Source organism: Miscanthus floridulus, chromosome 4, assembly GCF_019320115.1.
Source record: "Miscanthus floridulus cultivar M001 chromosome 4, ASM1932011v1, whole genome shotgun sequence".
In the NCBI taxonomy this organism is placed as follows: Eukaryota; Viridiplantae; Streptophyta; class Magnoliopsida; order Poales; family Poaceae; genus Miscanthus; species Miscanthus floridulus.
Window position 1 is genome coordinate 51,414,886 of NC_089583.1, and position 25,510 is coordinate 51,440,395.

The 25,510-nt window shown below is 41.4% G+C and overlaps 1 protein-coding gene across 1 annotated transcript; it reads left to right on the plus strand.

Annotated features, from left to right (window-relative positions):
* The first annotated feature begins 20,954 nt into the window (after positions 1-20,954).
* LOC136548520 (putative F-box/LRR-repeat protein 22) lies at positions 20,955-21,317 on the plus strand. The gene has a single exon (XM_066540013.1). The coding sequence runs from the start codon at positions 20,955-20,957 to the stop codon at positions 21,315-21,317; it is 363 nt and encodes a 120-aa protein (XP_066396110.1).
* The last annotated feature ends 4,193 nt before the right edge of the window (positions 21,318-25,510 follow it).

Genomic DNA, 25,510 nt, shown 5'->3' on the forward strand with positions numbered 1-25,510 from the left:
GTCGGTCCTCGCGGACATGACCAACAGCACCAGACACACGTCTTAGGCTACCTTCTACTCCATCTAACACCTTCATCACTGCGAACATAGCGCTCATGGCAGGGTTATCACTGTTCTGCCCTTCTGCTGCACCAATCTCCAAAGATCTTCCTCTTGCCTGCTGCCATGAGTTAGTGGAGGGGTTGCCCCTCAGAAAGACTCCAACCAAAGCAGCTGCCAGCTCCTGAGGAAAACGATCCATGATATCCCTCAGGATCCCAAAGGCTGCCCTGCTAGCTGCTTCTTCAGTAGTCCTACCAGTTGACTCATAACACCAGCCTGTCCACTCAGAACTGTCACCTCGGGGATGAACAACGGCCTCCATAGTAACCAAGAGACCTTCCCCCAACTACTCATTCGCCCAGAAGTAGCGGGGTTCCATTCTATTAGGATAGCCGAGCACTCTCCACAAGAGTGTAGGCATCCCAAATTCTCCAAGAAACGTGTGACGTTAATGGGTACGTGGAGCAAGCTGACGGCTGGGAGCTCTGCCTCCGGTGGACTTGCGAGTGGTCTGCTTTGTGCGTGCCATCTGCACCATTAACATGTACCACTCGGTGAGACAATGCCATAATGGATAAAAGTTACATAACCGAGTAAGAATTTTATAAGGGGAGGAACAATGTAATTATGTGAATGGTAATTATCATGATGCATGCTCGTTCCATACGTCCTCACAAACTTAGGAAAAATTTGTTTCTAACGGTAGACATGGTGGCATACATACGTTCTCTCATAAATAGCGTAACTAGTCGAGCTACACATTTCGTTGTTAGTGTACCTGCATACGATTTCATTTCAGCCCTAAACCCATGATGAAATATGTAGAATGTAATTGTAAATACTTCCATATATGTATACCCATACATATACTTCCGTATCAAGCTACCCGATAGTAATTTAAACCCACAATTAAATACGTACCATATACACATGCAAGCATGCATACATAGCCATACCAAAGCTAACTCTCCCCGACCGCACGCTCACATCTTGCGGTCATACACTCATCATCTTACCTTGGTGTAGAGGCGTTTGATCCATACATTACCACTCAAGTGAATGGCATCCATACAATAGCATGTCGTATGGACAACGAAGTAAAAACACCCATGTTAGTACTTAAATAGCCACCTAATAGTCCTTAATTTGGGCATAAGGAAAGTGATCATTGGCACACTTTAGATTGCAAATACCTATTATATAACTATTAGTTGCTAGAGAAGGGTGTTTGCAAAACAAAAACTTTTGTTTTAAATACACATGTGACAATTCACGTTGAATCTTGCTCTGATACCAGCTGTCGTAGAACCGACCAATTTATAAGAGTACAAGTACAATGGCAGCCCGCAAGCGGTCGCACTGTTATACTTGAACCCATATAAACCCTGTAGTCCATCGAGTGCCATGACGGGTCTCGATAAACGATGTACAACAACCAAGATCGTACATGATTCAACATACATGCCACATATTACATAAAGCTCACAAATACATTTCATTATCAGAGTACAAATAAAAGTTATTACAAACCAAGTTTGATAGATAAAGCAGAAGCAATTAAGTTCAAAAATAAAGTTTCCAACATAGTTTGATGCAGTGCCAAGCAGGATCACGGTCTACAAAAGCAAAGATAGGGATTAATAAAGAAGCCTGCCCAAGGCTTACTCTTCATCCATGGCAGGATAGAAGCAACTCTTGCAATAACCATGATACACAGTGCCATCTGCAACAATGGGAAATAAAACCCTGAGTACGAGAAGGTACTCAGCTAGACTTACCCATCATGAACCAGAAATAAAATGACTCCAAGGATTATGCAAGGCTGTATAAGTGGACGTAACTCGACAACATTTTGCATAAAGGCAATTGAATCATTGTATAATTACGATTCCTTTATTAAGTTAATTATAACTATCCATTTCTAGATTAGCAACTATCCTATGCCGAACATGTGGTATATCAATTTAAAAGCATACAATAGTAACCATAGCAGGTATTGTAATTCCATATTCATCCAAACCATCATGTTTCATAACACAGTTACTATGATGTTGGGACTAGCCAAGTTTCTCACTATCTGGGAGAGACGGCGATTCGAATCGATTTCAACCAGCTGGGAATTTATTCCTAACACAAACCTAGGTCTACCAGCCACGATAGCCTTAGGTCACCTTTGGTACAACTCAGGTCTACATTTCGTGGGTCCATACCACGCTGCACAATCTGGAACACCAGATGCAAGGATGTTCAGGCCTAGCCTGCCCTTGGGCTTAGTCTGATCGTTCCTCGGAAGGAGCGCACAACAGAACGGGTCCCGGCCTGAGTTGAATTACTCGGCTTCGTGGTCGGAACAAGTTATCCGGCCAGCTAAGTGAGAGGCATGTGTTCAATCTTGTTAGAAGCGCCAACAACGGTATGGTCCTTAACCGACATAGACGGGGATAGATCCACACCCAAGACCTCCATGTCTGGTTGCTTCTCTATCGTCATCCCGCCCGGTCTCGATTTTCTTTTACCCCATGGTTCTGTTCCATGATAGCAAATATAGCCAACTGTGCTCCGGTATCCACCTATATCTCGCAGGTGATAGGACATCGCCCGACTTCTATCGGTCTAAGCATGGCTAAGCATATATTCAATCCTAGACCTATACCAGTTAATGGTGTAATATCTGGACAAGGAATTTATATGCATCAGGTGGTTCCATTCAACTCTTATAACCTAATGCATCAATCATAAGTACTTAAGTAATCATTTGTAAAATACTGGGAGACTTAGAATGCTCTGGGGCTTGCCTTTCAGAAAAGAAGTAGGGCGGTGGTCAGGACACTCCGGGAGCTCTTTAGGATTCTGCTCCACGCCTTCAGGAGCTGTGGCTTGTGGATTCTCCTGCTGGTCCCCTTCCTCTGCTTCTTCGAAGTCCAGCAACGTTATTTCTTCCTCTGATCCTAGATGCATGAATGTGGCATAAGATATCATGAATGCATATATGTTAACAAGTGCATCATGTTTATTGAGTAGGTGCATATCTCTTCTCGATTATTTAATTAACTACTTCCACAATACATCTACTATACCACAAAATAGCGCCTACTTGTTTCACTCATAACTGGAGTTCTACTAATCCAAATGCAGTGATCCTAGGACTTTCTGGAAAGCTTATCAAATTATCTACAACTTTGTTATTAACCATTTTTAGAGCAAACATCATCCCTATCATGCAACTTATCAAACTACAGAATCTGTCTGGAATCCTTTTTTAAATTTGCATTTTAAAGCAACGATATTTCTACTTCATGTAATCACTCAAAATTTGACAACATAAAGCCTATCATCAGTTTAAGCATACAAAATACATCCAAGAAAATATAATGGTGAAGCCCAAACTATTTATTTAAATGCCTTTATTATTTTATTTAGATATCTAGGTTAAATAATAAATATATACTAGATGTACTTCATAAATTCTCAAAAATTTACAGTGCTTTACTAAGGTTACTAAAAGACTACTATAAAAGTTTCATGCCATTTTATTCAATAAAACACTCTATACAAAAATGACAAGACAGAAAGGCTTACAATAGCAAAAATAGAAAACCCTAGTGAAAAGTGTCAAGCAACAGATTTCCTATTTTTCTTTTCATGAATTTTGGATTCATAAATAATTTATAAAAATTCAAATAAGGATTAACTATTTATAAAAGAAAAATCTATAACTATAAATCTACACATGCACTAATCCTCAAATTTTTACCAGAGTTCATACATGATAAGAATAGCTTACCACAAAAATTTCATAATTTTTGGAGCACTGGAACTCTAGATATAAAATAAACAAATTTGCATGCATTTAAAAAAACATTTCAAATCTCTATTTAAATCTCCAAAAATTTCTACTGTAAATGTCAAGAATATATTTTTCCTAAATACTACCCTTCCTCTCGAACATAACCAAAATTATTTCCCAAATTTTGAAGCTACCAAACTGAAGATATAAAAATCACAAAAGAATTCAAAAACTAGAATCAAATGAGCTAGCTTTCAAATACGGAGTCGCTGACCAGTGGGACCCTTCGGTCAGAGGACCCCACATGTCATTGAGACGAAAACAGAGCCGGCGGCGCTACTCTACTGGCGCGGCCAGAGCTCGCCGACGACAAACTTGCCGACGGTGACATCATCACCAGATGTTCTACTCGACTTCGCGCACACAATGCTCTACTTGGTGGGACTTCTCGTCGGTGCTAGCAACGGTGGCGGTGGCCATGGCGGGGCGGAGGTGCGGGCCGATGGCGAGACACCGGTGGAAGCTACGGCAGCTCAATCAAATGCTATGCCGAGCATCACAAAGCTACGACGGACCTAGCTAGCGCTCTATCATGGCCTAAGGTAGACGGTGGCAACGTGGCCACGACGACGGGGCTGGCGGTGGAGCTCCGGTGAGCATTTGCACGGCGTTGCGGCTTACCAGGCTTGAACAGCGGGCACTGGCTGGTGCAGGGAGTCACGGGGAAGGCGGTGAGGCAGTTGCGGTGATGGAGAAGCGGCTAGGCATGGCTTGTGCTGGCTATGGTGTCGGCGGAGGTGGGGCGAGCTCGGCTGTCGCTGCGGCGAGGAAGGAGGAGGTGAAATGGGGAAATGAGGGCGCGGCTGAGTGCGGACGGGTGCTGGAGAGGTGAAGACGTGCTCTGGCCTGGCTTTGCCACGCGGGGTAGGGCGCCGGCGATGCACGACCAGCCACGACATCCATGCGGCGCACGGACTCTGCTCCAGTTGGCCACCGAACGACGTCGATCAGTCGATTCAGTTATGCGATCACAGCCTGATAGTGAGTTTTTCCGGCCATTTCACTGCTAATCCGTGGCTCCAAAGCATAAACCGTCTAAACAAAAATCTTAGCCCTATGCACCAGCTTCAACTTTGGTTAAGGGAGTATGCTCTAATTCGCAACCAATAATGAGTAATGTTGTCACCAAGATGGGTTTGTCAGGCTGTCAGTCAAACAAAGACTTAGAAATTTCATAAGTGTTGAAATGTTGATTTTGCTGATTTTTGTGAGACCAATTCAAGCATGTTAGAAGCTAAATAAGTCAATGACCCAAAAATAAAAGTTGTTCCTTATGTCAAATACTACAACTTTGCTTTAGTGACCTCATCCATGCAAGGTCTCTAACACCTAGTTCAAACTTGGTCAAACATGTCACATTTAAATGATGATACACATCAAAGCATGGCTTAATGACCTATTTACCCCTAACCATGAATATCAAAGTTGTTCATAATGATACTATAAACATGTTTAAGTAATTTGCAAGGTCATTCAATCATTTCATGTAGTAGTCACTCATAGAGCTAGTTAGTGTAATCACATGAAAGCTTAAGTGTTGGTTCATGAAAGGTGACCATGAACAAAGTCCTATTTGCTAACCTAGGTGTTGCTATATATTTTTGTGACTCACATCCACCAAGTACATTGGTCCACTCATGATCATATGCATAGACACATGGAGACATAAAATAACGAGAAAAGTTGCATATGTTTAAGAAACATGCGATAACAAGCAAACATTGCAGATGTTTCAATCCAATGTTTCAATTGTAAATGCTTGTTTATGAATGCTTGATGATCATGCTCATGTTATGCAAGTCAGGTTATGCAAGGCTAACACCCAAGGTGTTACAATCCCATCGTTCTTTCCCACGATAGCAAATATAGCCAACCGTGCTCCGGTATCCACTTATATCTCGCAGGTGACAGGAAATCACCCGACTTCTACCTGTCTAAGCATGGCTAAGCATATATTCGATCCTGGACCTACACAGGGTTTAAAGTATATATCTGGAAAAGGTAGTTCTATGCATCAATTGTTTCCATATCAACTCTTATAACCTAATGCATCAAACATAAAGGACTCAAGTGATATTTTATAAAACATAGTAGACTTAGAATGCTCTGAGGTTTGCCTTTTAAGAAAGAGGTGGATCGGTGATTAGGGCACTCTGGAAGTTCGTTAGTGGCTGGCTCCTCTCCTTCTGGAGATCTGGGTTGGGGTGTCCCTTGATTGTCCTCCGCCTCTCCTTTGAATTCTAGTAGGGTTACTCCTTCGGGCGAGCCTATATGCATGATCTTGAAATAAGATATCAAGGATGCATAGATAATGACATGGTTGATATGATATGATGAAATGCATATTTCCTAAATGTCCATGGCAACAAGTTATTAAGGTGATAACAAAAGTAACTTTCTTTTACTGAGTGGGTGCATATCATCTCTCTAGTAATTAAACAAACACCAATTTAAATATTTTCTGGACTGCAAGATAGCAGCCACTTGTTTTGGCCATAACTGGAGTTATACGCATCCAAACAATATGGTTGTAGACTTTCTAGAAATCTTATGAAATGTACTACAACTTTATTTTAATCATCTTAAGGTGATTCAGTAGATATCCATGTCAAACAAATCAATCTCTCAAATCTATCCAGAGGATAAGCAAATCTGAAAGCAGACTTCTAACAGCTATAACTCTTAAACCATTAGGACTATGACCATGAAATTTTAGGACAAGCAATATGAGTAAGTTATATACAACTTTGTTATTGACAAGTTTCACATAAAAGATCATTATCATCGTGAATTTGTCACCACAACAAAAACTACACATGCAGCCATCTAGTTGAGTTATAGAGAAATAATTAACTAGCTGCCTATAACCAACTAACTTTGAGAATAACTACCAATATCAACACATCATACGCATCACAATCACCATAGAAAACATCATGGTTAAGCCCAAATAATTTACTTAGGTGCATTTATTAATTTCCTTATACAATAGGGCGATTTAGAATATAAATACTTCTAGTGCTCAATATATTCTAAGAAAATCACAGTAGCTTACATATGACACCAATAGTCTACTGTACAAAGTTCATGCTATTTGGATAAGCATAGCCACCTCTACAAAAATGACAAGTTGCATAGGCTTATTTTAGCAAAAATAGCTTAGCCTAGTGAAAAGTGTCAAACAATAGATTTTATATTTTTCTTACTTTCATCCTAGCACCATAACACTATGTAAAAATTTGCATGATCATAAGTTATGTATTTTTACCCCATTTATTTTCACTAGAAACTATCAATTAATCAAGGTTAAATATGAAGACCATATTTCGAGTATGCCTACTGTAGGTTTAGTATTTTTTTCTAGTTAGAGCATGTCAACACAAGACTAACAAAATTGGAATCACATTTTTAGCACCTCCCTAACTCAAGTTATGCATTTTACAAGATAAAGGCCATTTTAAAAGCACTTAACCAACGTAACTTAATTCACACAAAAAACTACCCCAAACAACAAGTTTCAAATTTTTATCAAATAGTAAACTTCATGGTGAATCCAATAAAATTTGGTTCACTCTAATTGGACAACCTTAGCTCTAGTTATGAATGTCCAAAATTTGCATTCAAAACTGGAAAAGAATAAAGAAAAACAAACAAAACCCTAAATGCTATGTACATCCGACACAGCACACCCAAGCACCGATAGCTGGGCCCCATGGGTCGACAGGACTCATGCGCCAGTGAGATCGAGGCAGGGTGTGGTGTTTGACTAGCGAGAACTCGCTGACGGCGAGGCCTCTGGTGAAACCACCACCACCATCGTGCTCCCCTTGTCAACCCACGTCTAGTGGTGTAGGTGGTTGAGCCGATTACGACGATTAGACATGGCGGCAGAGAGCATGTGGCACAGCAAAAGTGCGTAGTGGTGCCATTGCCGTTCTTCACAAAGCTGAGCTCTCTCGAGCTCGGTTAAGGATTCAGCGTAACCTACTCGATGACCTAGGGCTAGGGTTAGGGTTCGACAAAGCACCGGTGAGCTTGGCCGCATGCATGGCGGCACAGTGGCAAGAGCACAGTGGTGCGGTGCATTCCGTTCTGGTGAGCCAGCGGTGAGTGATGGGTCTCCGTCTTCGGGGTAGGCACTAGGGTTCATGGTGGCCTAGAAACAAACATAGGAGGGGGAGGTGGGGTCTCACGAGGGCCGGCCGTGGTGAGCTTGAGCTCATGGCCATGGCGGGCATGCTCGGTGCGGCAGCGCGTTCCCATGCGGTGGCGGCGGTAGCGGTTAACTAAAGAAAGACATGAGCATCTATGACCTAAGGTGATGATGGACCTAGGGAGAAAGAGGTAGGAGGAGCAGTGGATAGGGCTAGCCACGGTGAGCTCAGAGCTCGACGACGCTCTGTGGCCATGGCGGCGACAGTGACGTGAAATGTCATGTTACCTAGGCTTGAACGGTGGCAATGGCGGATTGGGGAGGTAGAGTGGCTCACGGTGAAGCTATGCATGTGATGGATTGGATGGAGATGCCGCGGTAGTGGCGCACGAGCTCGGTGAAGGCACGGTGGCAATGGCGACAGTGGGTCAGCTTGGCTGTGTGAGAGCGAGAGCAAGGTAGAGCGAGGGCGAGTGAGTGAGAGTGGGAAAGAGTGAGCGGCCGGGCACCCCTTTTCTCCCAATCAGCATGGCGTCGCGGGGCCAGCTTCGGCGTATGGCGCCACACGACGGCTAGTGCCTATGCGTGGTCGGCCACCAGGGCCGATTCAAATTGGCCATCAGGGCCTGATGCAGATGACTGATAGAGCTACTTCATGTACGTGTAACTCCTAATCCGTGGTGATTTAGTGAAAATGGTATTAGTGAAAGTTGTAGAGCTATGTGAGATCTCCAACTTTGCTTTCCGAAGCATCATCTAATTCCCAATGGTTTGCAAGTTACAAAGCCCCAAAGTGGTGCACTTGAAACTGAAATCTGCATATTGACTTAGCAAAATTTCTAAGTCTAGAAACAACACTTCATTGCTACTTTGGAGCTATTTTTGACTATGTTAGGCATTGAATTAGCTCATCGCCCTAAAACAAAGTTTGTTGCCCATGTCAAGAACTACAACTTTTTATTAAGGGTGCACTGCCATGCAAACACTCTATGCTATAGTTCAACTCTAGTCAAAGTAGTATCATGAGAAATGAAATTTTGGGTAAACTATGACTTAGAAGAAAATTTGGCACATGTCATGAATACAAACAATTTTCCATTTTCCATCCTAGATGTGTATAAGGTGTTTTGTGACCTCACAACTATCTCTTGCATTGGTCACACATGATCACCAGCATATGCATGTATATAATCAACATCACATGTGATAATATGTAAAGAATAAGATGAAATTCCATATGCTCAAGCTCATGAATGCTTGGATGATGCTTGTGCTCATGAGATCCAAGTGCCAAATGCAATGCTTAACACTAGGCTATTACAACCCCTCCCCCTTATAGAAATCTCGTCCCTGAGATTTGAAAGACCTACCATTTTTTATAAAAGGCGGGATAAACCTCATGTAAATAATCCTCCCATTCCCATGTGGCATCTTGATCACTGTGGTTATTCCACACCACTTTGTAGAACTTGATGACCTTGCTCCGGGTCACTTTCCATTTCTTTCAAAACTTGTATTGGTTTTTCCTCATAGGTCAAATCTGATTGGAGCTTAATATTGGTGGTTTCAATAGCTTCATTAGGTATGTGAAGACATCTTTTTAGCTGAGAAACATGGAAGACATTGAATATAGTAATTGGAGCTTGTAAGCCACTCTTCCGCTTTGCTCAATGATCTTGTATGGGCCTACATATCTAGGTGCTAGTTTTCTTTTCAAACCAAATCATTGTACTCCTTTCATTGGTGATACCTTAAGGTATACATAGTCACCTACCTCAAATTCGATAGGCCTTGTTCTTTTGTTAGCATAGCTCTCCTACCTAGACTAAGCAGCTTTGATATGTTGTTGGATAATACTCACTTGCTCTTGAGCTTCTTTGACAAAATCAATGCCATAGTATCTTCTATCTCTGGGCTCAACCCAATTCAATGTAGTTCTACATTTTTTACCATACAAGGCCTCAAAAGGAGCCATCTTGATGCTCTCTTGATAACTATTATTGTAGGAAAACTCAGTTAAAGGTAGCCATTTTTCCCATGAACCCTTGGAAGAGATCACACATGCTCTCAACATATCTTCTAAGATTTGATTTACTCGCTCAGTCTGTCCAGAGGTTTGAGGGTGATATGCTGAGCTTCGAACTAGGTTGGTACCTAACTGCTTGTGCAAGTGCCCCCAAAACCGAGCAGTGAATTGGGATCCTCGATCTAACACAATGGTTCTTGGTATTCCATGTAGCCACACTATATGCGCGATAAACAATGTTGCATAATCATAAGGTCGATAGTTGGTCCTGACTGGGATGAAATGTGCAGATTTAGTCAAACGGTATACAATTACCCATATCTAGTCGAAACCTTTCGGAGTAGTTGGGAGTCCAATAATAAAATCCATGCTAGAACAGATAAAGGTTGGAGCAATCCAATAGGTTTTAGATGATCCGCTTTGACCCTACTGCAAGTATCACATCTAGCAACATAGGCAACAATTTCTTTCTTCATCTTGGTCCACCAAAAATGAGTTTTCAAATCTTGACATATCTTACTAGTACCTGGATGGATAGACAACTTGGATGAATGAGCTTCATCTAATATTTGATTTCTAAGTTCACGGTCTTTCGGTACCACTAGTCGGTCCTTCAACCATAGCACACCATTTTCATCCAACCTAAAATGCTTGGGTTCCTGTTCCTTCATCTTTCTCTTGATGTGAAACACACCTACATTTGTCCTTTGAATTTTGATGATCTTGCTCTCAAGTGAGCAGCTGACAGTGATGTTATGTAGCACAACAGGATGCAATAGATTAAACCCATCTTCCAACAAGGCTTCTAAGGCATTACAATGAGATTTCTGACTAAGTGCATCTGCTACAACATTGGCTTTTCTCGGATGATAGTGCACTTCCAAATTATTGTCCTTGATTAGCTCTAACCATCTATGTTGTCTCATGTTTAGTTCAGGTTGAGTGAAAATATACTTGAGACTTTTGTGGTCAGTGTATATGTGGCATACGTTTCCCAACAAGTAATGTCTCCATATCTTCAATGCATGAACAACTGTGGCAAGTTCTAAATCATGTGTAGGGTAGTTGACTTCATGCTTCCTCAACTACCGAGAAGCATAGGCAATAACTTGACCTTCTTGCATAAGCACACAATTTAAACCTATACCCGATGCATCACAAAACACATCAAAAGGTTTCTCAATGTCGGGTTGTGCTAGAACAAGAGCAGTAGTTAGTAAGGTCCATAGAGTGTGAAAAGCAGCCTCACACTCTAGAGTCCAATTAAACTTTTCATCCTTCTGACGTAATCTGGTCATGGGCTTAGCTATTTTAGAAAAGTCAGGAATGAAACGACGATAATAGCCTGCTAGCCCTAGAAAACTCTAAACTTCATGAACCAAAGTCGAGGCCTTCCAATCCATGACCTCTTGTACTTTAGATGGGTCTATAGAGATTCCATCTTCAGATAATATAAGACCCAAGAAAGGTACTTTTTCAGCCAGAATTCACACTTGCTAAACTTTGCATATAATTTATGCCCTCTCAGCCTAGACAAGACAACTCTCAGATGCTCTACATGATATGCCTCATTCTTAGAGTAAATCAGGATATCATCGATGAACATGACCATGAATTTGTCAAGCTTAGGCATGAACACCAAATTCATCAAGTACATGAAATAGGTGGGAGCATTTGTCAGTCCAAAAGACATGACCAAATACTCATACAAGCCGTACCTAGTTGATAAAAATGTCTTAGGCATATCTTCTGGCCTGATCTTGATCTGGTGTTAGCCTGACCTCAAGTCAATCTTAGAGAATACCTTCGCGCTTGATAGTTGATCAAACAAAATATCAATACGAGGCAAAGGATACTTGTTCTTTATGGTTACTACATTGAGGGGCCTAAGTCCACACACATCCATAACGATTTATCCTTCTTCACAAATAAAGCTAGACAACCCTAGGGAGACAAACTAGGTCAAATGAGACCTTTGTCCAAAAGTTCTTGTAGTTGAATTTTATGTTCGACTAGCTCATTGGGTGGCATCCTATAGGGCCTTCTCTAGATAGGTGTTGTACCTAGTACTAACTCAATCTTAAACTCGACATCCCTATCTAGTGGCAAACTAGGCAACTCATCTAGAAATACATCTAGAAACTCACAAACTATAGGAATATCATAGAGAGTAGTGGTTTAGATGGCACAAGACAAGTTTTGAAGATCAAAACTTCTGGGAAGTGGCACTAGGAAAGCACCATCCCCTTTAGGTTTCCTCAACATAATAGTTCGAGGGATGTGTCGATAAGAACTCCATGCCCACTCATCCATTTCATGCCCAATATCACATCTATGGCTAATCCTAGCAATACTATAAGATCCATAATGTACTCCTGCTCTTGTATAGAGATGAGTACATCTCTGACTAATTGGTTTATGGAAATAGTAGCCCTAGCTGAACTTATACTATAACCACCCTCGTCTACCACAATTATCTTCTGATCATGCTTAGATGTAAATGCCTGACTCATAAATGAATGCGAAGCTCTAGAATCAAATAAAACAATTATGGGGTGCTTGTATACAAAAAACATACTAGTAGTCATGACTTCCCCTACGAGAATCTCCTCCATAGTTGTATAGTGCACATATCCAGGACATGCCTTAGGATTGGCTTGCTTCTGATCACCCTAGTTTTGATTCCCATTCTTCTTGGGATAGAGGCATTCCTTAGACCAGTGACCTGTCTGATTGCAATTGAAGCACGACTGGTTACTTCTTGGCCCTACTAAGCTTCCTTGGCCTGCGTCACCCTTGGGTAAGGCAATGGTGAATGCCTTTGAAATACCTTATGAGGTTGATTAGATTGGGTGTTCTTCTAGGGGAGGCCTAAACTTAGGTGCTGGGGGATGGAATTGTGGCCTAGTTGCCACTGAAGCTCTAGAGTGAGAAGACCCTGAGACACCTACCTCGGCTACCTGTTTACAGCCTTTTGCTATCACATGTAGGTTGTTCTGGTTTTCCTATGTTAGGGCATCACTGACGAAGTGGTTGTATGTAGCACATTTGGAGTTGGCCATTGTTTTCATCAACTTAGTGATGAGGCCTCTCTTAAAACTTTCAATCCTCTTTGCCTCTATATCAACAAATTTTAGGGCATAGCGGGACAAGTTATTGAAGGCATGCATATACTCTATAAGTGTCTTGGTCCCTTGGGTGAGCTTCATGAACTCGGCTACCTTAATACGCATCAGCCCTAGGGGAATATGATGCCCCCTGAAGGCTGCCTTGAATTGCTCCCAGGTAAAATTTGCTCCAGCAGGTAAGGCAGACAAATAATGAGTGCACCAGATACTTGTAGGCCCCTGTAGTTGATGCGATGCATACTCAGCCTTCATCATTTCGGTGACCCTCAATAGATGGAACTTCTATTTAATAGTGTTCAACCACTCATCATCCTGGAGCAGTTCTTCTGCCTCTTTAAAGATAGGAGGCTTAGTCTCCAAAAAGTCCTTGAATGTACTATATTGATTTGGCTCAGCACCTCAATGGCAACCACTTGGGCACCTTCCTAAGGAGTTTTTCCTTCAGATTCAGCTTTCCACTCCTGCCATAGGGGTGCTTGTGTATGAGCAGGTATGGTTAGCTGCACCTCATACCATGGTTGTCCCTCTAGATATCCCTCATTCTAGAAATAATGGGGCAGTTCGGTATACCCCACAAAATGTAGTACTCTCTAGAGTAGGGCAGGGGTACCAAATATCTCTAGGAAAGTCTCACTCCCAGCTGATGCTGCCATCTATAGCAAAATGGTGCCACTCTTGCAAGAACAATGTTATAATAGAAAAGAGTTACGTAACAGAATACAAAACTTATAAGGGGAGGAACAATGCAAGTATGTAATGAATGATTTATCATGATGCATGCATGTTTCATTCATCCTCACAAACTTAGGAAAAATTGAAACTTCTAGCGACATACACAGTGGCATACATACATTCTCTCATAATATAAGCGTAACTAGTCGGGCTACATGTTTCGTTGTTAGTGTACCTACACAAGAATTTCATTTCAGCCCAACCCCACAATTATATATGCAGAAATGAAAGTCTAGGATCTAGGTTGCAAGCTAAATACTTCCATATATATATATATATATATATTTCTGTATCAAAGCTACCTGAAAGTAAATATGTCCTATACATACATATAAATATGCATCTATAGCCGTATCAAAGCTAACCCACAATTAAATGCTTCCACATATATATGAGACATATATATACTTTAGTATCAAATCTACCTCTCCCCTTAGACCACACGCTCACATCTTACAGTCATGCCACTCATCATCTTAACTTGGGCGTAGAGGCATTTGATCCATACATTATCACTCAAGTGAATGGCATCCATACAATAGCATGTCATATGGACAACAAAATAAAACCCTCATGTTAGTACTTCTTTAGCCACCTGAAATCCTTAACTGGGCATAAGGGAAGTGATCACTAGCACACTTTAGATTCAAATTTCAGATTTGAACACCTATATATATAGCTATAAGTTACCAAAAACTGGTTTTGTAAAACAAAAGCCTTTGTTTTAAATACACATGTGGCAATTAATGTTAAATCTTGCTCTGATACTAGGTGTAACAGAACCGTGCAATTTATAAGAGCACAAGTGCAATGGCAGCCTGCAAGCGGATCGCACTATCATACTTAGCCCATATAATCCGGTAGTCCGTCGAGTACCTCGAAGGGTCTCGATTCATCACCAACATACAACCAAGATCGTACATGATTCAACATACATGTTACATAGAGTTCAAAAATACATTGCCATACATTAGAGTGTGATTAAAGTTATTGCAAACCAAGTTCAAATAAAGTAGTAGCGAAAGCAAAGTAGGTTTTAAACCAACATCTCACATCATTCTTCAAATACTTGCCAGTCTGTAATCACAACCCACAAAAGCATCCTAGGTGAGATATATAAAGAAGCGCCTTACCCTGGCCTACTCCTCGTCTACTGCGGGACAGAAGCAGTTCTTATAATAGCCTGTGATAGACAGTATTATCTGCAACAAGTGAGAAAATAACCTAAGTACAAGAAGATACTTAGCTAGACTTACCCGTCATAAGCCAAAAATAAAGTGACTCCAAGGATCATGCAAGGCTTTATCAGTGGAGCTAGCTTGACAATATTTTGCATAAAAAGCCACTAATTTAGCTATACATTTTATAATTCGGTCATCAAGTTAATTATAGCTATTCATCTCTAGATAAGCAACTAACCTGTGCCAAACATGTGGTATATCATTTAGTAGCATAACAATAGTAACCATAGCTAGTGTAAGATTTTCATATTCATCAGAACCATCATATTCCATAATCCAATTACTACGATGAAGAAGCTTCGTCAAGTTTCTCACTATCCGGGAGAGATGGTGATTCGAATCGATTGCAACTAGCTGGGCAGTATTCCTAACACAAACCAAGGTCTACCAGCCACGGTAGCCTTAGGTCACCTTTGGTACAACTCGGGTACACATTTCATGGGTTCGATCAGCGTCGCACAACCAGGGACAACCAGCTGCCAGGATGATTCAGGACTACCCTGCCCTTGGGCTCATGTCTGGCTCCCCACACATCTTTACTACCATCTAGAGTGCGCACATTGATAGAATGATGCCCGACCTGAGTTGAGCTACTCTGCTTCATGGTCGAAACGAGTTATCCAGCCAGTTAAGTGAGAGGCATGCGTTCAAAATGACAAGAGGGCCTCCAACGATACGGTCCTTAATCGGCATAGACGGAATCACATGAGTCAACCTATACATAGACTCTACCCAACCTCTAGTTACATTATCCCATGGTTTGTTCCCCCGATAGCAAATATAGCCAACCGTGCTCCGATATCCACCTATATCTCGTAGGTGATAGGAAATCACCCGACTTCTACCGGTCTAAGCATGGCTAAGCATATATTGGATCCTGGACCTATACAGGGTTTAAAGTATATATCTAGACAAGGCAGTTCTATGCATCAAGTGTTTCTAAATAAACTCTTATAACCTAATGCATCAAACATAATGGACTCAAGTGATATTTTATAAAACATAGGAGGCTTAGAATGCTTTGAGGCTTGCCTTTTAGGAAAGAGGTGGGTCGGTGATTAGGGCACATAGGAAGTTCATTAGTGGCCAGCTCCTCTCCTTTAGGAGCTGAGGGTTGGGGTGTCCCTTGACTGTCCTCCGCCTCTTCTTCGAATTCCAGTAGGATTACTCCTTCGGGCGTCTTTGCGATCATAACCCGATAGTATTTCTCGAGCGTCTTTGCGATCATGAAGTGATCATGGAGGCGCTGATATTTGTGTATATTAGGCATGGGTTCAAAGTCATTTCTGGTTTGAGCTTGGAGGTTGACCCCTTGCGGGCTGGTTCGTTCAATACGGTAGGTGGTTGTTACATGATTCAACATACATGCCACATGTTGCATAGAGTTCACAAATACATTGCCATACATCAGAGTGCGATTAAAGTTATTACAAACCAAGTTCAAATAAAGTAGTAGCGGAAGGAAAGTAGTTTTTAAAACAACATCTCGCACCTACACAGGGTTTAAAGTATATATCTGGATAAGGTATTTCTATGCATCAAGTGTTTCCAAATCAACTCTTATAACATAATGCATCAAACATAAAGGACTCAAGTGATATTTTATAAAACATAGGAGGCTTAGAATGCTCCGAGGCTTGCCTTTCAGAAAAGAGGTGGGTCAGTGATCAGGGCACTCTAGAAGTTCATCAGTGGCCATCTCCTCTCCTTCGGGAGCTGTGGGTTGGGGTGTCCCTTGATTGTCCTCCGCCTCTTGTTTGAATTCTAGTAGGGTTACTCCTTCGGGCGAGCCTATATGCATGATCTTGAAATAAGATATCAATGATGCATAGATAATGACATGGATGATATGATATGATGAAATGCATATTTCCTAAATGTCCATGGCAGCAAGTTATTAAGGTGATAACAAAATTAACTTTCTTTTACTGAGTGGGTGCATATTACCTCTCTAGTAATTAAACAAACACATATTTAAATATTTTCTAGACTGCAAGACAACAGCCACTTATTTTGGCCATAACTAGAGTTATACGCATCCAAACAATATGGATGTGGACTTTCTGGAAATCTTATGAAATTGCCTACAAGTTTCTTTTAATTATCTTAAGGTGATTCAGTAGCTATCCTAGTCAGACAATTCAATCTTTCAGATCTATCCAGAGGACAAGAAAATCTGAAAGTAGTCTTCTAATAGCTATAACTCTTAAAGCATTAGGCCTATGACCATAAAATTTTAGGACAAGCAAGATGAGTAAGTTATATACAACTTTGTTATTGACAAGTTTCACAGAAAATATCATTATCATCATGAATTTGTCACCACAACAGAAACTACACATGCAGCCATCTTATTGAGTTATAGAGCGATAATTAACTAGCTGCCTATAACCAATTAACTTTGAGCATAACTACCAATAGAAACACATCATATGCATCACAAGCACCATAGAAAACATCATGGTTAAGCCCAAATAATTTACTTAGGTGCATTTATTAATTTCCTTATATAATAGGGCAATTTAGAAGATAAATACTTAAAGTGCACAATAAATTCTGAGAAAATCATAGTAGCTTACATATGACCCCAGTAGTCTACTGTACCAATTTTATGCTATTTGGATAAGCATAGCCACCTCTAAAAATGACAAGTTGCATAGGCTTATTTTAGCAAAAATAGCTTAGCCTAGTGAAAAGTGTCAAACAACAGATTTTATATTTTTCTTACTTTCATCCTAGCACTATAACACTGTGTAAAAATTTGCATGATCATAAGTTATGTATTTTTACCCCATTTATTTTCACTAGAAACTAGTAATGAATCAAGGTTAAATAGGAAGACCATATTTCGAGTATTCCTACTATAAGTTTAGTATTTTTTCTAGTTAGAGCATGGCAACAAAAGACTAACAAAATTGGAATCACATTTTTAGCACCTACCTAACTCAAGTTATGCATTTTACAAGATAAAGGCCATTTTAAAAGTACTTAAATAACTTAATTTAATTCACAGTAGAAAACTACTCCAAACAAAAAGTTTCATATTTTTATCAAATAGTACACTTCATGATCAATCCAACAAAATTTGGTTCACTCGAATTGGACATCCTTACCTCTAGTAATGAATTTCCAGAGTTTGCATTCAAAACTAGAAAAGAATAAAGAAAAACAAATAAAACCCTAAATGATATGTACAACCGACACAGCACACCCAGGCACTGACAGCTAGGCCCCGCGGGTCAACAGGACCCAAGCGCCAGTGAGACCGAGCCAGGGCGCGCCCTTTGACTAGCGAGAACTCACTGATAGCAAGGTCTCCGGTGAAACCACCACCACCATCATGCTCCCCTCGTCAACCCGCATCTAGTGGTGTAGGTGGTTGAGCCGATTATGGCAGTTAGACACAGTGGCGGCGAGCATGGTGGTGCAGCAGAAGTGCGCGGTGGCGCCATTGCTGTTCTTGGCAAAGCCAAACTCTTCTGAGCTCGGTTAAGGTACTAGGGTGACCTACTTGATGACCTAGGGCTAGGGTTAGGGTTCGGCAAAGCGTCGATGAGCTCGGTCGTGTGCATGGCAGCATGGCGGCGAGAGCACGGTGGTGCGGTGCATGTCGTTCCAGTGAGCCAGCGGTGGCGGTTATATAAACGATGACGTGAGCATCTAGGACCTAAGGCAATGACGAACCTAGGGAGAAAGAGGTAGGAGGATCTATGGATAGGGCTGGCCACGGTGACCTCGGAGCTCGATGGCGCTCCATGGCCATGGCGGCGATGGTGACATGAAATGTCGCATTACCTAGGCTCGAACGGTGGCAATGGTGGGTGGGGAAGGTAGAGCGGCTCACGGCAAAGCTATGCATGTGATGGATTGGATGGAGATACGGCAGCGGTAGCGCATGAGCTCGTCGAAGGCACGGCGGCGATGGCGACGACGGGTCGGCTCGGCTACGAGAGAGCGAGAGCGAGGCAGAGCGAGGGCGAGTGAGTGAGAGTGGGAGAGAATGAACAACCAGGCACCCCTTTTCTACCCCTCGGCACAGCGTCGCGGGGCCGGCTCTGGCGTATGGCGCCACGCGATGGCTAGTGCTTGCGCGTGGTCAGCCACCAGGGCCGATTCAAATTGGCCATCAGGGCCTGATGTAGATGACTGAAAGAGCTACTTTGTGCATGTGTAACTCCTAATCCGTAGCGATTTAGTAAAAATAGTATTAGTGAAAGTTGTAGAGCTATGTGAGATCTCCATCTTTGCTTTCGGCAGCATCATCTAATTCTCAATGGTTTGCAAGTTACAAAGACCCAAAGTGGTGCACTTGAAACTGAAATCTGCATTTTGACAGCAAAATTTCCAAGTCTAAAAACAACATTTTATTGCTACATTGGAGCTGTTTTTGACTATGTTAGGCACTGAATTAGCTCATGGCCCTAAAACAAAGTTCGTTACCCATGTCAAGGACTACAACTTTTATTAAGGGTGCACTGCTATGTAAACCATCTATGCTATAGTTCAACTCTAGTCAAAGTAGTATAATGGGAAATGAAATTTTGGGTACACTATGACTTAGAAGCAAATTTGGACCATGTCATGAATACAAACATTGTTCCATTTTCCATCCTAGATGTGTATAAGGTGTTTTTGTGACCTCACAACCATCTCTTTCATTGGTCACACACGATCACCAGCATATGCATGTATATAATCAACATCACATGTGATAATATGTAAAGAATAAGATGAAATTCCATATGCTCATACTAATAAATGCTTGGATGATGCTTGTGCTCATGAGATGGAAGTGCCAAATGCAATGCTTAACACTAGGGTGTTACAGCGCGGGATTAGGGCGAGCGCACCACAGCATGGAGTACAGCGGGGGATGACCGTGGCGGCGAGGCAGAATGGGTGCGGGCGGACGGCGAGACGCGGCTGTGATAGGCGGATTGCGTGGTAGAGACGAACGCTGTGGACGGACGGCTCAGTGGAAGTGGCTGCAACGAAGGAGAGTAGAGAAATATTCTGCATGAGTTGGAAGGCCAGAGGCCGGTTGCCTGGACGGCACACAAGGCCAATAAACAAATCGTGCATCCAGCAAACACCCTAACCCTATCATTATTATCGTTCCCCTATTACAACATCTCGTAGCAATCCAATAGTGCCACGACAGCCTATCCGTTTCATTTTTTTTGATAAGGTATTCGTTTCCTGTTAGTATAGCTTTACTTTGGACCTGTTTGGTTGGTTGCATGTAGCTAGCTTGGTCCGTATCCATGGGCCTGGCTCACCCTAGCCAGTCTGATCGCATACCGGCTCTTATGTTTGGTTCCTTGTATGTATGTAGCCTGGTTCGGAAGAGAAGTTGTTTGATTGCCCACATGAGTACAAATCATGTAACACGAATGTCAAAATAAATACTAAAATGTTAATTACTTATGGTATTATGCCATAATAAATCACTTAATATTCACTAATTATGTGCTAATAACGTCATTAGCTATGCTAATCTTGCACAGCGCGAGCCTGGCTCACCGGATGCGACCAATTCTGGTGTTTCTCTGGATACAGCATCTTTCATGCTGAGTAGCGTGTGAGCCTGGCCCAATAATCCGTCCAGCCAACCAAACGCGAGCGCATGCATCCGAGCGGCCTGGCCCAGCCCTCGTACAGGCTACCAAACGCACCCTTTGTATATATAGTCGTGGAGACGGCGCTGCTTAATCTGCCTTCTTCAGCCTTCCCCTTCGTACACAAACCGCTTAAGCCCTAGAATAGCGGTTTCGACTCGATCGCCATGCCCTTGTCGTCCTCTCCACCTCCACCATCGCCGCATCTTCCAGGGATCCGTCACAACCACAAGAAAAAGAAACCCAGAGCGCTCCCCCTCAAGGCATTCCACGCCTTGCCGTCATCGAGGGACTGGGCGGAGCTGCCCGTGGACGCGTTGCTGTACGTCTTCAATAATATCGACCACGTGGAGCTTGTGCTAGGCGCCGCGGCGGGGGTGTGCCGCTCCTGGCGCCGCGTCGCCACCCAGGAGCCCGTGCTGTGGCGGCACATCGACTTGCGCGGGCAAGCCAAACCCGCCTTCCGGACTGACGTCGACCTCCACGAGGTGGCGCGGACTGCCGTCCAACGCAGCGCGGGGCAGTGCTAGGGATGAAAACGGATCGGATACGGACGGATATCACCGATATTACATTTGTTTTCATATTTCTGTCCGGATTCGGATTCGAATACAGATAGTGTCAACTATGTCGAATAGGATACAATTGGATATCGTGGATTCGGTTTCTAATACGGTCGGAAAATATCCGTACCGTTTTCACCTCTAGGCAGTGCCACGCGTTCTGCAGCGAGTGTGCCGGCGATGATGACTTCCTACTCTTCCTTGCGGAGCAGTGAGATCTCGCTTCCATATATCTGCCTGCAAAATTATATATTTTCTATATTAATTATGTTATAGGGTTCTGAATTACGTACTATTATTACTATTTGATTTGCATGCCTCGGATGGAATTTTGTTGTGCATTAATTTTGTAGCTAACATTTGGTCAGTTGGTGAATAATTAGTATATATATAACTATCATAAGTAAACTATAGAAGAGAGAATTATTTCTAAATAACAGAAATAAACTTTTACTTTAACATAGAAATTACGATTATTAGAAGATGAAAAACTAGCCCAGTTTAAGAAGAAAGCAGGGCCGAAAATCGTATAACTGGGGACCGGGTTGCAATACACTCCTCCAAATTAAACAACTTCAATACAAGAAACGGACCCAACAAACAATTTTTTGTGATTGTCTACTCCAACTTTAGGTGAAAAACATCATTCCTGCACCCAAATTTTGTGAACATGTAAATAAATTTTTTTGATGTTTTAAAGGAGGTCTACACTTAGATTAGAGATGCACACTTTGATTATAGATGCTGTAAGAATTGGATGAAATATTTCTTCTCCACACTCGAATTTTTAGTTACACCAATTCCACCTAACATTAGACAAAATAATTATTATAATTCCAGCACAAATTGAGTATAATCCAGAACAAGTTGATAGTAACTAAAATTAAGGTGTGGGCCGGGACCGAAGTTTTTCACCCTAAACAAAAAGAAAATAGGAAAACAAAAAAATCAGGTGTAGAAGGGAAGTTTTTCATGAGAATCTTATTTTTATTCCATTCCATACATGCTATTTAGGAAGAATAAAGTGAATTATAAAGGAAAGGAAAACATTCATGTGTGGAGAGAAAAAATGTTAAACAGGCACGATATAGCAAAACTGGTTTTTATGTGTCTGAGATAAATTGTATTTGGGAGCTAGGTTTTCAAGATCAATTAGGTTGATAATATAGCCACTGGCCCCCTCCCCCCAAAAAGTATTTAGGTGCACAACCATTATTACAAAAGGAAAAACAATACTCCCTTCTTCTCAAACATAAGAGATGCAAGTGTGTCTTAAGTCAAACTATGATAAGATTTACCAAATTCACAGATAAGAGTATTAACATATACCATATTAAAGAGGTAAATTATGAAAATAAATTCCATAAATATTATACTTCTTTTCTATAAACTAGGTCACACTCAATCGACATAGTTTGACCTAGGACAAACTCATATCACTTATATTATTTCAGGATAATTAATATATGAACTTGGCTCAATGCCATGGCTTTTTTAAAACTTGTTGTGATTTCTATAACTGTATAAATAATCAGAAGGAATCTCCTTCCATGCATGTCTAAAGGAAATGACATGGCCTTCAATGTCAAATCTTATTTCCTCTCCCATGCTTGCTTTCGCGATGGATCTCTCGGCATCATGCATTGTCACAGAATCGTCCAATTTATAAGAGCAGAAGTAATCACTGAAGCTACCAAACCGTCATATTTGAGCCCATATAAACCCGGTAGTCCAACGAAATCACGAAGGATCTCAAACAACCAACATACAAACCAAGATCATAAAGATTCAACATAACCAGTCATATGTTACATCAGAGTTCACAAATATTTCTCATACATCAGAGTTCGAATAATTACTACAAACCAAGTTTGAAAGTAGCGGAAGCAAAGTAATTTAACATCAACATCACACATAGTTTAGTGTCATAGTCATCTCCAACCAAAAGCACAAGAGTGAGATGATATACAGAATGACCATTGCCCATGGTCCTAGTCCTCATCCATTGTAGGAGCAGTTCTTGCAGTAGCCGTGATACAGAACGTTATCTACAACAATGGGAATAAAACCCTGAGTATGAGAAGGTACTCAGCTAGACTTACCCATCCAACTAATATACTAGGACACCAAGGAGTATGCAAGGTTTTATAAGTAGAGCTGGTAGACATTATTTGTAAAAAAAGCAGAAGTTATCCAACATATCTTTAATTGTGAATCACCAGTTATTAATCCTATCTCATTCTAGATTAGCAACTATCCTATGCCAAACATGTTGGTACCATTAAGTCATCACAATGATAATCATATCTAGTTGAGTTCTTGCATAATCCCATAACCAACATTTTCATCATTTACTACGATGAAGTGTATTCCTATCAGTTCTCACTATCCGGGAGAGACAGCGATTCGAATCGATTCCTACCCAGCTAGGGAATTATTCCTAACACACACTCATACTTCCCCCATCGGGGTCGCATTAGGTCACCTTGGGACAACTCAAGTACAATCACGGGTAGGACCAGCGCCGCACCCTCAAAGATACAACCAATCTACCAAGGGTGTTCGGGACTCTAACCCACCCTTAGGCTTACGTCATTGGCTCTTTGCACATCCTTACTGCCTCTGGGGTGCGCACTTTAACTGCTCGTGTCCTCGGCCTGAGTTGAGCTACTCGGCTTCGCGGTCAGAATGACTTATCTGGCCAACTATGTGAGAGGCATGCGTTCAACATGACAGGATGAACCTCCAACGGCTGGTCCTTAAACAACACAGATGGAATCACTATGATACCACAACATAAGACTCCACCCGGTCTCCATTTATTCAATAATACCAGGTTATGTTCCACGATAGCACAATATGGCCAACCATGATCAAGTTATCACCTATAGCTCGTAGGTGACAGGAAATCACCCGACTTCTACCGGTCTAAGCATAGCTAAGCATGATAAGCGTTCCTGGACTTAAATAGGATTCATGGTAGATATTTCTGGTCAAGGAAGGTAATATGTAGCAAGTGTTTCCAAACAACTCTTGTGACGTAATGCATCAATACGAATAACTTTAGGTGACATTAATAAAGTAGGGAGATTATAATGCTCCGGGGCTTGCCTTTCACGAACGTTAACGGTTGATGATCGGGGCACTCCGGGAGATGATCAACCTCAGGCTCGCCTTCGCCAGGAATCTCCTGGTGCTGCACTTCCAGGTTCTCCCCTTGTGGATCATCATCTAGCTCCACCAGCATGACCTCCTTGGTGGCACCTATTGCATGCATATGCATAAGTAAGCTCATGAGTGCATAAGAGGGATCATAGATGATGTGATATGAAAAGGTACATGCTGCGATAATGATGTTGAGTAGCACAATTCTAGCAATGCTAACTCCATGCTAACTGAGTAGGTGCATATCTCTTCTCTATCTACTTACAAATTTCATACAATGCAAATGTCTAAGCTACACATGACAGTTACAAGTTTACATCATAACTGAAGCTCTACTTATCCAAATGCTGTGATCTTGGACTTTATGGAAATATTATAAAATTGCCTACAACTCTTATTTAATCACCAAAAACTAATTCACACTCTATCCTAACCAAAACAGACATTCTATCCAGTGCTGTCCAGAAAATTCCAGAGAACAAGCATTTCAGAAAACTAACTTTAAACAGCTATAACTCCTAAACCCTTTGGCCTGTTGCCTTGAAATTTTAACACAAGATAGATTAAGAAGTCCCCTACAACTTTGTTATTAACCATTTCTACAGCAAACATCATTTTGACTATGCAACATACCAAACCATAGAATCTGTCCAAAAACCCTTCTAACTCGAATTATAAAGCAACAATATTTTTACTACATGTAAGCATTCAAAATTTGACATCACCAAGTATACCAATAGTTCAAGAACATCAAATACACTCAAGACAACATAATGGTCAAACCCAAACTATTCATTTAAATGCCTTTATTAATTTAATTAGATAATTAGGAAAAATAACAAACACATACCAAATCTGCACAATAAATTCTTAGAAAATTACAGTGACTTCCAAGTGCTACAGATAGACTGTTGTAAAAGTTTCATGCCATTTGACTAAGTATAACATCCTTTACAAAAATGACAAGCTAGAAAGGCCTATTTTTGTGAAAATAG